Source organism: Chenopodium album, chromosome 18, assembly GCF_948465745.1.
Source record: "Chenopodium album chromosome 18, dcCheAlbu1.1, whole genome shotgun sequence".
In the NCBI taxonomy this organism is placed as follows: Eukaryota; Viridiplantae; Streptophyta; class Magnoliopsida; order Caryophyllales; family Amaranthaceae; genus Chenopodium; species Chenopodium album.
In genome coordinates, this window is record NC_137851.1 from 31,028,397 (window position 1) to 31,041,407 (window position 13,011).

The following is a 13,011-nucleotide window of genomic DNA, read 5'->3' on the forward strand; positions in this document are numbered from 1 at the left end:
GTCAATTATTGTGGGACGGACGAAAATAGAAAGTGTGTCAAGTATATATTATAGGACGGAGGGACTATATAATTTTCCTTTTTTTTTCAATGTATTTGGTGTTTCACACGTGTAGAGGGTCTACTATTATTCACATTTTTCATCATTTTATTCAAGAGAGGAAAATTAAAACCCATTTGCGAGTTCTAAAAATAGTGTCGAGTATATATTATAGCACGGAGGGAGTATATAATTTTCCATTATTTTTCAATGCATTGAGTGTTTCACACGTGTAGAGGGTCTTCTATTATTCACATTTTTCATCATTTTATTCAAGAGAGAGGAAAATAAATTCCCATTCGTGAGTTCATTAAAAATCCGGCAAGTCAAATTAGAAAAACAAAACAATTGTCGTCAATTTCGAAAATCACCATGAAAGCTCTTCAAGCTTCAACTTCTTACAGTTTTTTCAGTATTCCTTCTTCCCAAATCCTCCGAACACGAACAACTCGTCCACAATGTGTCATTCTTTCAAAAGGTAATACTCGTACTTCGTATTCATCATCAATCTTCTTCCTGATTCAATTGAATTTTGCTTTTTTTTTTTTTATTTTTATTTTATAGTTTAATTTTTAATTTAAAGTATTTGATTTGACTTATAATAGCCGCAAATTCATGATTTAGGTATGAATTTCGGATTGTATTGATTTAAAATTTAATCATATGAAGCTATAGCTTGATGTTCTGCTGCATTTTTTTTTTTTTTTTTTTATCAAATCACAATCATTTATTTTGTTGTTGATTTTTTTATGATTTCTGATGTAAAATTGATAAATCATGATTAAATATGTGGAGAGCATATTTTGATTAATTGAAAGTGGGTCTAATTTTGTAGTTGAGTGCTATTTTTTTTCAAAATATCTTCATCTATATATTTTCATACATTTTAATTTTGAGAAAGAGGCTGTTTAGAAGTTCAGATTTAAATGGTGGTTTACTTAGTTGGAAGGTTACAATTATGGTGTTTAATGTTCACATTGTCTAGGATGGGCAGTGTATATAATTGCTACAAAAGGGACTTGAAGTTTCATTGACCTAATTCATTATAATCTTGTGATTTTATATCCTCAATATCCTTGTCGAGTATAGCTTTATGGAGTTTGCGTCTTGTAAATGTAGAATTGCAGTTGCCTATTCCCTTGTTGTTTAATTTAGCTTGCAGACTCAACAAACAAGTCATTTTGATATTTGGTTGGGTAAATCTTGAATAAACTTTGTCAATCAAGTTGGAATTACTTGCATGAATCAAATCTTGAGTGATAAGATTATTTGGACATCTATGTAACTTAAACGGAGACCACCTTTAAGTGGATTATTCACACATTTATCTTTCTCTTAGAATTTTGTTTTGTACCATTTAAGCCAAAAAATTTATTTTAACTGTCTACATATTAAGAAACTTCAACTAACTCTTACATGGGTTTTTTTTTTTTTTTTTTTTTTTTTTTTTTTTTTTTTTTTTTTAATCTAACCCTAGGATAGGAAAAGGAAGAAAAATAACTACATTTTCGTATTCATTTTTCGACAAGGGCCAACGTGCAAAATCACTAAAGAATAATTTAAAAACATAAATGGAAATGGACGACACTTGTAGAACAGAAAAATGAAGAATCTCAATTCACACTCTCATTTTCTTGAAGGAGCTCTCCAAAAGAATTGCTTGATGTATCTCTCACTCTCTCATTCTCTAAAAAGAGTTTGTGAAAAGAAACTATATTAACTCTTCCTCTCCCTTTCAACATTGATTGACTGGTAAAAACACATTAGATCATTTGGACATTTATGTAAAACTAACTTGGGTGGTGGTTAATAATGGAAGTTGAGGACATTTAGAAATAAATTTTCCCATATATAGATTAAAATTGTAAAATTATGAACTTCTATTATTGTGGTGGATAACAAGTTGATCTTGTTCTTCATCCCGGGACTAGTTAGCAAGAGAAATACTTTCCTACACTACTCACACATATCATTTGTCACTTGTTTTATGTAAAGTTAAAATTTCTTAGAGTGGTTGTCTTTTAAACTTGTAACATTAAATTTGAGATATATAGGAACATTATGAGTAATGTGCTTGTATTTTAAGCATCTTGTATTGGAATATAGATCTATTTCCTTGTTATTTCACTTATATATTCTTCTCTTATCTCCTTTTAGTTGAATAATAAGAAGTATAATGTAACAATCATGTTATAATCTCTTACAAAATGACCAGCTAGGCTTTAAAAATAATTTTTGGATATGCTAGCAGACTCTAAGTCAACACAGTCATATTGGTTTATTGAACTTATTGAATTGAAGTTTCTTAAATTACAAGGTACTCATACTTTTTTGTCGATACAACTGATCAAGACTAATATGTAGCTGATGATAGGCTGATATACCTTTTATAACCAATATATAATTCATATGAGATTAATTACTATCCTTTACGCAAAACCTCTCTGTGATTGTGGCTACAGTTGCAATTCATAACCCTGCTATCTAGATTCCACAAGATTATGTTTAGAGATTTCTTGTACTATTGATTAATTTCTTGATACTATTGTTTCTTTCATAAGCATGCATCATCTGATTGATTCTACCACATCCACTTGTTCTCCAGTGGAACCTTCAGACAAGTCTGTTGAAATAATGCGGAAATTCTCTGAGCAATATGCTCGGAAGTCAGGAACATATTTTTGCGTTGATAAAGGTGTCACATCTGTTGTTATCAAGGTATTTTTTTTTTTTTTTTTTTGTTTCTTTCTGGCTATGTGATTGCCTTATTGTGACACATCCATTCGGATATGTTGATATTTAGTGATGAATCCCCCAATCCCTTTTTTTCTCTTAAGATTATTCTCTTTAGGATGTCCTTACATGTGTGAAAAAAGATGTAATTATATTGCAGAAGAGCATTCAGAGTAGTACAATCTAATTGGGGAATTTGGTGGAAGTAAAACAAAAGAAATGGTCCAACAGATCTTTAAGAAAAAGTTCTTGTATTTTAAAGAAGAATAGTAGATAGGAAGAATTATCATTATTAAATACTTTATTTTGCTCAAATAGTATGTCTGATGAGATAAGCATGTCTCAATGTGCCATTAAGTAGCTGATTTTTGTGAAATATATCTTACACAATAAGCTATCTTAAGGTGGGTTGTTTTAACTTCATTTCTGAAAGTATTGTAAACATAGTTGAAGTTGAACTAAACTTAGTTTGTTTCACAGAACTTAATTGAATTTTGCTGGGATTTTCTTGAAACTCAAGCTATCTAATTTTTTTAATAAACTAAAGTTATCTAAACTTACTTAATGTTATTATAGTTTAAAATTCGCTGAACTTAATTGAAGATATAAGAAAATTTGTTGTTTGATAGAGTGCACTCTTGACAACTATGGGCTATAGTGCTTTAGATTTCCATGCCAGCCCATTATGTAAAGGTTTTAATTTTGAATATGACAGGGATTAGCAGAGCATAAGGATGCACTAGGTGCTCCACTTTGCCCTTGCAGGTAAGCAATATTTTGGTCTATTTGGAACACAACGCCTTTAATTGTAGATGTTTTGATGATTTAACATTGAATAGTATTCTAACATTCTTCAGATATTATGATGACAAGGCAGCTGAAGCTAGTCAGGGTTTTTGGAACTGTCCGTGTGTGCCCATGAGGGAAAGGTATGGGTCGCTTCCTAGTTCCTACCATAATCTGTAAATTATCAATATTTATGCAATGTAACTTGAGAGCTGTTCATTACATTTTATACAAGCCAATTGTTTTGAACTTGTGAAATCTTAATTCAATTACCTTCTTACTAAACTTTTATTGGATTAAAGATCTTGAGTGATGTCTTTTGTTGTTGGTCTGTGCTGGAATATGGGAAATTACATTGTCTTCATCTTGTATCTATATTGCTTTTACTATCTATCAATGATGCTTTGAGCTGATGTTGCCATGTGAGGACATTAACTGATGTTATTAGATTCTCTAGCAGAGGCTTTTGACTTTTGGAGCAGTTAAATGATCCAAACCTCTTCGGCTCTTCCTATTGCCTTTATGTTTTGACATTTTTGCAAAGTGGTAGCTATTGAGGTAGTGAGTCAGCAATTGAGATGCATGATAACATCTATTCCCTTCATCTTTTGGTAAATGACTTGGTCTTTATGAAATTGTTGAATCTACGGCTGTCTATTAAGGAGCTGTCTCTATCTGCCAATGAAACTTTTCCCTCAATCTGTCTAGTCTCTAGTGTTCTTTCTCTCTCTCATTTAGCTTTTAGTTTTCAACTCTCATTTTTGCTGTAATTTTCTTGGAGGTAGTTAAGGATTCAAACTTATTCAGATTGCTTATTAATTTTCATAAGTTCTGTATATCAGTACCAGTTCGTATTTTCTTTCTGCTTCTTGAGTCTAGTGACTGAGATGCGCAATTACTGTCTATTACCTTTATCCTTCAGTATTGGCATAGTTTTAATGAACTTGTTTAATTTAGGACGATGTCAGGTCTTTGGTTTAATCCCTCCCTCCAAAAAAAAACTGTCTTGTTACCCTGATAAATTACAAAGTGTGATGCTACCTCTGCTATACATTTCTGAGATCACCTTTTACTTGCCTTGAACGGGAGCGACAAGTGCTCTATACTTTTAGCACTTTCCACTCTTATTCATATCGTTGGTCTTCTTATTCAGTTAACTTCACTCAATGTATTTTCCGCTACTCGTTCATAATCAAATTATTCAGTCACACTTCCACTCGTTTTCAATCTAACTTTCAAGAAAATTCTATAGAATGAATCTTTTTCTCAAGAACCTAGAAAAATTCTCATCAATTTGGTATGACTGTTGCTATTTCTGTTTGGCAAGGGAAACTGTTCAATCTTTGAAGGTTCGTGCAAAATTTGGTAGAAATCGTGCCTAAAAGGCTAAAACACTTTTGCAAGTCAAATTACTTGGCTTCGTTCTCCTTCATTACTAAGGCTTTTGAGGTGATTCTTTTTTAAATTTGGATAACTTTTTGTCTAGTTTTTGCCTGCAAAATTTTAGACTTTATCAACTTGTGGAGCTGATTGATCTTAATTTTATGGGTTCTTGACTAAACGATTCGTTTTTTAAGTTTTTCTCGAACATTTTTGAAATTTAAATTAAAAACGAGTGAATTTGTAATGATTGGTGGACTGCTTTTGTGACTTTACATTGGGATATGGAGCTTATTATTTTTAACGAAGGATAACAAACAACTAATTGTTTCTCCAGACGATTACTTATGCCTTCTCGTGAATAGTTAATTAATTCAGAAAAATCAAATGTTTAATAATGCAAAATTGAATTTTATTAATGAAATCAACCCAATTTAAAGGCATACATCCAATGCCTATTAGGATTTACAAACAATCCTAATTAATCTAGAAATCTTAATTAATATCTTAAACAAGATAAATATTAGATTTTTTCTAAATTCATTCCTAAACCCACGTATAACCTAAATATGAAAACAATTCGTGCACATTTATTTAAGGAAATAAAAACCTAATTCTATTATCCATACGTAACTTTTGGATTGATGTCACTCAATCTCACGGAAAAATAGATGGCTGAACAGAATTTATAGAAAGCATTAAATCTTCAATTTTGGGGCTCCTAGTTCCTATCAATTCCGAAAACTCACTTCGTGTCACCCAAAACCCACCCATAAAACCACCACAACCATCGGAACCCTAACCCTAGATTTAGGGGGAGTCTAGGTGAGGAAAGAGAGAAGGGTTGGAGTGGAGGAGAGAAAATTTGTGGTGCTTGTTGGAGAAGAAATTGAGGCGGTGATGGTAGACTTGCAACTTGGGAATAGTGGTGGAGAACAATAGAGTAGTCATTGATTAAATAATTTAGAGGTAGGTTAATAATTAGAGCCATTAAGGTTAAATAATTAGCCCAAAAGCATGGGTTAGCTCGTTTGAGGATAATTAGTGCACTACTTAGACTCGATCAACTCTAGGGGTTCACTTAAAAAAAAAAAAAATCCACCAAATAGGAATTCCGAATATAGAAGGCCTCCTTGCCAAAATAGCCCCTCTGTTCCTTGTCTCAGTTGCAATTTTGGGAATTATTATTAAATTTATCTCTAGACAAAATCCTTGTTTAAGAGGTTCTTTAATGAGTTCCTCACATATATATCATCCATTTTATTATGTCATGGGGCTATGCATGTCTAGGTAAATTGCAACTATATTTCACAAGAAACTTATTTTATTAAATTGTACCTCTTGATAGAATCCTTGCATTAGAGGTTCTTTATTGAATTCTTCACATATATATCATCCATTTTTATTATGTCAAGGAGCTATGCATGTCTATACGTAAGTTGCAACTTATTTCACAGGATACTTATTTAGTTAATAATCGTAAGATAGGAATTAAGAGAAGGTTGCTTATTTTCCAATGAAGATCCTCTACTCTTTTAATGCTCCATGTTGCATCATCTCTTATATTTCCATTTCACCTTCATCTGGAACTTCTTAGACTTTTCATGTCTCTTCTGTAGTATGGGCACTTACACTTCATTTTACACTGAAAATGTTACGAAATATTATTGGAAAAATTGTAATTAATAATCCGAACTTTACTCCATTTTCTTTTAATAATCTCAACTTTGGATTATTTTGGAATAATCCCAACTTTTGGGGGTGTTTTCTTTCTTCAATCCCAAACTGGTCAACAAAGTCAATGACCAATTATATCAGGTTACTTGACACATGTCAAGTCCTGTTTAGTCCAAAAAAATTAAAAAAAAAACAAATAAAAACCAGAAAAACATCAGCCCTCCTCCCCTTCTCCCACCGGTCCACCTTAACCCCATCCCCACTGCCAGCCTGCCCGTCCACCCCTCGCCGGCCCGACGCCCATCCCCCACCCCTAGCGTCGCCAATTACCCTCTCCCCAACACCACCACGCAACCACCAAGCAAACCCCTCCCCGACTCCCAAAAACCCAAACTGCCGCCCCAAATGAATGGCATTCAAATTTCTCAATCTCCATTTCTCACCACCATTAACAAACCCATTTCTGCTCCATTCAAACTCTTGCTTCAACCTGTTGCTCTCAAGAACCCTTTTCCAACTTTTCTCAATTTGTATTAAATTAAATTCTCTGTTTTTTAGATTAATTATGGCTTTATCTTTGTGGGTTTTCATTTTTTATGAGTTTTGTAACTTCTTTGTTTTCGGATTATTTTTTCGTGAATTTGTGTGTCAATGTGTTGCATTTTCTGTGATTTTGATGTCTGCTTGTTATACTTGTAGACTATTTAGTATTTGTTAATTTGCTGCAAAAGTAAGCAAAAATTAAAAGCATTGTCTTCAATGGTGGGGGAAAGTTGGAAAAGGAGGGCAGTGAGGAGTGGGTCGCATCACCAGCGCAGGGGGAGGGAAACCGACGTAGAGGGAGTGTGATTAGCAATGCAGGCAGAGCTAGGTAGGGACAGTCGGCCGACGTCAAAGTTTTGGTGGCTGATTGGTAGACGTGGGTTTGGTTGGGTGTTTTTTTTTTTTTTTTTTTTTTTTAACAAATGAAATTGTAATGTGTTATTTTAAAGAAATATATATAAAAAAAAAAAAAACCCCATTTAACAGGTAACCGATAATTGGGATTGAAGAAAGAAGACACCCCCCAAAGTTGGGATTATTCCAGAATAATCCAAAGTTGGGATTATTAAAAGAAAATGGAGTAAAATTGGGATTATTATTTACAATTTTTCCATTATTTTATTGTTTTGATATGCAGCCAAGTCTCAAACTTGACTCTTGATGCTTCACATGTTTGCGATTATGTGTGTCCAACATTAGTTTAGAGTTTAAGTGACATAACAATAAATTAAAGTGTTTTTATTGGGAAATTGTACATTTGTACAATATACCCTCTAATTGTAAATTTGTAACAATCATATTTGCAAGATTAAATCTTTGAAATTCATATATTGACCTGTGCTTGGTTAATTCTCGGTGCTATGAGCTTTGATCGTTAGTTGAACAACTAATTCCTTATGCCTAACAATCTTAAAAATGAAAGGGAAATCGCCCCCCCCCCCCCTCCCTCCACCAAATTGCCAATATGGCAGTCAACATCAACACCATTTTTTCTCATACTACACTGTTGAAGGTGTACAAGAATTATCAGGTTGTGAGGAAGAGCCAATACTATGTACATGACAGCTTCTAGACGTGTTTGGTTGTTTGTTTATTACGAAGTGGTGCTTACTAACATGACTCAATAAATTTCATTCATTTGCCTCTGGACCATAAACGGGTGTTACTGTTAGCATTGCCAAGTTATCTCCGAGAACTTATTTCCAGTTTGAATACTGGCGCGATATAAAATACTAATAATTTAATGAGGTAGGGAACATGATTTACACCTAACAAGCAAGTAGTGAACCAGTAATACTATAATTTTCTCGAACCTTAAAAACACTATGTAGTATACAACAAGGTAGTGTTTCAATCAGGAATTTCACATTTAACTAGGTTTGCAAGCAGAGGCTCATAAACCAAGTTAAACCAAGATTAAAAACAATACATGGTAGGAGGTTTTTGGATGCATAAGAAACAGCTATTACAACAGTTACAGTCTCTTCATTGTTTTTACCCAATTCTGAAGTTTTTTCTATCATTTGTTAGAAGGTCTAATGCTTTTGCTTTCTGGTGCAACATTATCTAGGTAGAGCCCTATATTTCTTTCCAGTCAAAATAGGATAGGCAGACTGTGATTGATCTTAACTGTATCCTCTTAGAAAGAATTAGCACTAAAAACTTGCCTCACAAGTTCATTGAAGTATACCGAACTCTTGGAGAGATTAGCTGCAAAACGTGATGCTAAGAACTTTTAATTGCAAACTTACTATGCAATGATCCTGATGTACTTGTGAAGACAGATCGACTTAAATATTTTTCATGATTAGATCACTGTAATGTACTTAATGTGAGAATGATCAACCTTAAAAAATGTGAGACTAATGTAGCCTATGTGATTAGGCAAGTTCTCTGGAATATGTAGAAATTAGTGTAATGCAGATGCAGACATGTGAGTGGTTGGTGGAGCAATGTATGAAAAAGCTCAAGGTGCGAGCAAGAGGGGTTCTGCGTGCCTAGGTGCGTCTCTTTGAAGTGAGGCGCACCATATGAACAATTAAAAATTTTTTGCTGAAGTTTGCTTCAGATGCACCTCATGTGCACCTCGCGCCTCGGGTGCACTCCGTGCGGCTAACTTGCACCTAACCACAAACGCCTCGCCCAGACCAAGTTAAGCTCTTACCCCCTATCGCCTTGCTTAGGCGCGCTTTTTCTAACACTAGTAGGAGATTGAGTAGCAGTGGAAGAGGTAGAGGCAAGGGATAGTGAGAAGAGTGAGTTGAGTCTTTCCAGGCTAGGGTAATTTTACTATTCCAGGCTTTGAAGCGGTAAGCAATTAAATTTGGGACATTGGGTCCACTTTCTTGTCAATACCTGTGCAATTAGCTAGTTTGATCCTGGTGAGAATATAGGAATTTTGCCAATTCTTAAGTAATTCAGCGCTGTATTAGAATCAGAGTTGCTTTCCTCTATGGCCAGTGTACTGCATATTATGCTCTCAATACTGACAATGATGCAATGTGATATACCCTTAAAGTGGTAACCCCTTCATTGCAGATTTATAGCCCATATACATGGAATTCTGAAAAGAAAACAAAAGAAATCCAAAACTTATGTTTTTGCCTGTAATTTTTATGTGCTCAGAGATTGTTGGTTACTTGAAAGTTTGTTCGGACCAAAAGATCCTAGTTTTGACCCTGGTTAGAAGCTGGCTTGATGTTAAATGCTTACTGTTGAAATGATCATGCATTGCAAAGAATACGTACTTAAGATTGTGGTATCATTATGTGGTTATTGATTAAGGGAGTTGGATTCAGTAGACTTCCAACTATTTGTCACTGGATATTGTGTCACTGAACTACTGAAGAGAAGTACTATCAAACATTTTCACTTTGATGTGCTCATTGTCTGTGCACAATATAATGTAACTTTGTTACTGCAGAGTAGTATTGCACTATAATTGCTATCAGAGCTGGCATCATGATCATGGTGGTAGTGTTGATGATTTTACTTGCTGCTTAGATTAAGGATCCTTCATGCATCTCTATGTTAAGTGATCATCAGTTTTACTAGTATTAAGGATGACACATAAATTTGAGAAAAGTTTTGTCACATTATTTTTTTCCTAAACTAGTTATGGTTTTTGATTTAATACCTTAATATACCCTTAAAGGTCTAATGTTGGCTGCGGAATATCAATTCAATCAACTGTTCTTTTTAGATGCAAACACAACTGTTCGAGGGTATTTTTGTTAAATCATGCCATGTCATTAATTAAATAAGTTTAGGAGAATGCTAATTAATTTTGAGGTATTATATTTTTTTCAACTTCAAGTTCAATATTTTGTCCATATATTGATGAAACATATATTGGATTGACAGGAAGGAGTGCCACTGCATGCTTTTCTTGACCCCAGAGAATGATTTTGCAGGCAAGGATCAGGTAATTTCTACTTGATATTACTGAGACATTATCATTATTGCATTTGATTTCTTCCCTATATTTCCCAGGATATTTAACCATCACTGCAATTTAACCACAAATTTCTTGCAGACTATTGGCTTGGATGAGATACGGGAAGTAACTGTAAACATCTAACGTAATGACCTATTCGTTACTGAATTGTTTGGGAACTTGCAATCAGCCTGTACATTTTGTAATTTTACAAGGAAGCTGGGTTATTGTGTACTGTCTGCTCACCCATCAATGAACTTTATTTGTGTTTTGGATAGATGAGTATAGTTGATATATTGCTGTGACAATAAGCAGTCGTTGCCTTTTTCTTATATTTTGTTTGTAATTAGGCCGATTTGCTCATCTGTAAGCATTTTTTTTTTTCTTTTCAATGTTAAGCATCATGTTTGTAGAAGCGCAGGGTACCCTATTCCTGCACCCGTGTTAGCCGTGTATACTGATCAAACTTTAAAAAAGAATTTTTCGAGAAAAGGAGAGGGATCTTTATCCCTTCTTGATTAATATCATATCTTTGCATTTGTGTGGGAACCTACTATTTTCTCCCTGTCCCCCCCCCCCCCCCCCCCCCTACAATTTTGTATCCAGAAATACAGTAAAATAAGGAATTCACACCCTTTGACATTTACCAGGTAGTGCTTTTCTTTCCTCTGAATATGCTAGATTGCTAGCTTCTATCCTTGTGCGCTTTTAAGGGGTTGTAACTTATTTTTCCTAGAAGAATTAGAACAGTCGACATAAACTTGAATCTGCTACGAGTATTGGGTTGTTGATGTACATGTAGCGCAACAACTTTTAAAAAGTTGAATCCATCTTTGATCTTAACTTATGTGTGCTGCATATATGTCATTTATATTGATTTGTTCATATCAGCAGTAAATATTATAGGATATTACTTGCTAGTCATATAATTATGAAATCCATTGGCATAAAAATAACAAGTTGTTTACTTGTGGTAATTACAAATTAGGGCATGCGAATTCACATGGAAGAATAGGCATTACTTCCCTGTAAGTAATCTGATAGAGTACCAAATAGAACAAACAAATTTGTTAACTGTCACAAAGCAATTCCATTCAATCACTTAAAAATTACATCAACAAGCTTCAACTGAGCGTGAACTGCTTGTAGCAGAAACCTGCCCACGATTATTCTTAGCACAATCTTTTCCGTTTCTTGCAGCAAAAGCAGCCAAAAACTTGTTTCCTAAGCCACCATTATCTGAAACCGCCGAATTCCCTCTCCTGCAAGCATGATCTGCAGGGAGCCTATGTTTGAGGCAAACCTTAATGTTGCAGCATTTACACACTGTAGCATTGGAGAACGTCAAATTCTCCCTGCAACGTTTGACTGGACATCGCGGCTTCTTCTTCTTTGATGGGTCACATTCTTTCGAGCTTTCATGTTTCATCTTCAGAGTTACCTCCTCTTCACAAGATAGGCCGGTAGTTTCCATTGATACAGAGCATATTTCACACACAATCACCTTCCTGCTTTTGTAGTCCGATTTCGGGCAATCATGTGACTTGTATGTTCTGTGTTCTACGCAGAAAACCTGCAACAATCATAATTTCGAATTACTCAAACTTTTTATTTTTATTAAATAACCTTTATGTATATACTTCATCCGTTACATATTAGTCGCAACATTAAGTTACAACTAATATGTGTTTGAGGAAGTATAAACATTCCATTGAATAACATTGATACTATATCATTCCATTGAATAACATTGATACTATATTAATCTCCGCAAGACCGCAATAGATAACTATTATAATTAGATTTTCAAACATATCCCCATCTTATAACGACGGGATATTTTAAAGTTGTACCTTTTGGCAACGATTGCAGCCGAAGGGGAGAAAATCAAGCTGATGACAATCCGAGTATTGACAATGTCGTCCTAAATCTGGAAAAGCTTCTGTTCCTCCTCCCATCTCAATCACTTTGTTTGTTTCTTACAGAATAAGAAAATTATGTTGAAAATCGAAAGTTAAAACGTATGAAAATGGTGCGTTTATTAGAAAGGAAGGCTTGAATTTATTATTTGTAAGTTGCTTGTAGCTTGGAGAACAAGATAGATGCCCAAAAGAAGAATCGTGAATTTAGACTCTATACGACTTATGACGTCAGGGAACACCTTTTTTTTTTTTTTTTTTTTTTTTTTTGAAAGAAAGTTTTTCTAATGAATTTGAGTGTAAACAAACCTTAATAGAGTAAGAGCGGACCGGGTTTATTGCCCAAGCTAATCATTGTCTTCTTTTTTTTTTTTTTTTTTTTTTTTTTTTGATTCAAATGAGGAATAAATTCTAGAGAACAGAATGACAAAAAAAAGAAAACAAAGTAAAAAACAAAACACCCAGCAAATCACAAAACAAAGCCAAAAAATAAATTAA

At 34.0% G+C, this 13,011-nt stretch overlaps 2 protein-coding genes across 2 annotated transcripts; one reads left to right on the top strand and one right to left on the bottom strand.

Moving 5' to 3' along the window:
• The first annotated feature begins 321 nt into the window (after positions 1 to 321).
• LOC145590773 (ferredoxin-thioredoxin reductase catalytic chain, chloroplastic-like) lies at positions 322 to 10,976 on the top strand. The gene is made up of 6 exons (XM_081647171.1): positions 322 to 517; positions 2,645 to 2,757; positions 3,488 to 3,537; positions 3,630 to 3,701; positions 10,522 to 10,582; positions 10,694 to 10,976. The coding sequence occupies exons 1-6, from the start codon at positions 412 to 414 to the stop codon at positions 10,736 to 10,738; spliced, it is 447 nt and encodes a 148-aa protein (XP_081503297.1). The 5' UTR covers positions 322 to 411; the 3' UTR covers positions 10,739 to 10,976.
• Positions 10,977 to 11,693: 717 nt separating this feature from the next.
• LOC145590775 (zinc finger AN1 domain-containing stress-associated protein 12-like) lies at positions 11,694 to 12,675 on the bottom strand. The gene is made up of 2 exons (XM_081647172.1): positions 12,448 to 12,675; positions 11,694 to 12,167 (listed from the first exon to the last, which is right to left on the bottom strand). The coding sequence occupies exons 1-2, from the start codon at positions 12,550 to 12,552 to the stop codon at positions 11,709 to 11,711; spliced, it is 564 nt and encodes a 187-aa protein (XP_081503298.1). The 5' UTR covers positions 12,553 to 12,675; the 3' UTR covers positions 11,694 to 11,708.
• Between the last annotated feature and the right edge of the window lie 336 nt (positions 12,676 to 13,011).

Coding starts and splice junctions, on each gene's coding strand:
- LOC145590775 (XM_081647172.1), bottom strand. CDS start 12,552: ATGGGAGGAGGAACAGAAGCTTTTCCAGATTTAGGACGACATTGTCAA. Junction 12,168..12,447: donor GCTGCAATCGTTGCCAAAAG/GTACAACTTTAA, acceptor TGATTGTTGCAG/GTTTTCTGCGTAGAACACAG.
- LOC145590773 (XM_081647171.1), top strand. CDS start 412: ATGAAAGCTCTTCAAGCTTCAACTTCTTACAGTTTTTTCAGTATTCCT. Junction 2,758..3,487: donor TCACATCTGTTGTTATCAAG/GTATTTTTTTTT, acceptor TGAATATGACAG/GGATTAGCAGAGCATAAGGA. Junction 10,583..10,693: donor ATTTTGCAGGCAAGGATCAG/GTAATTTCTACT, acceptor AATTTCTTGCAG/ACTATTGGCTTGGATGAGAT.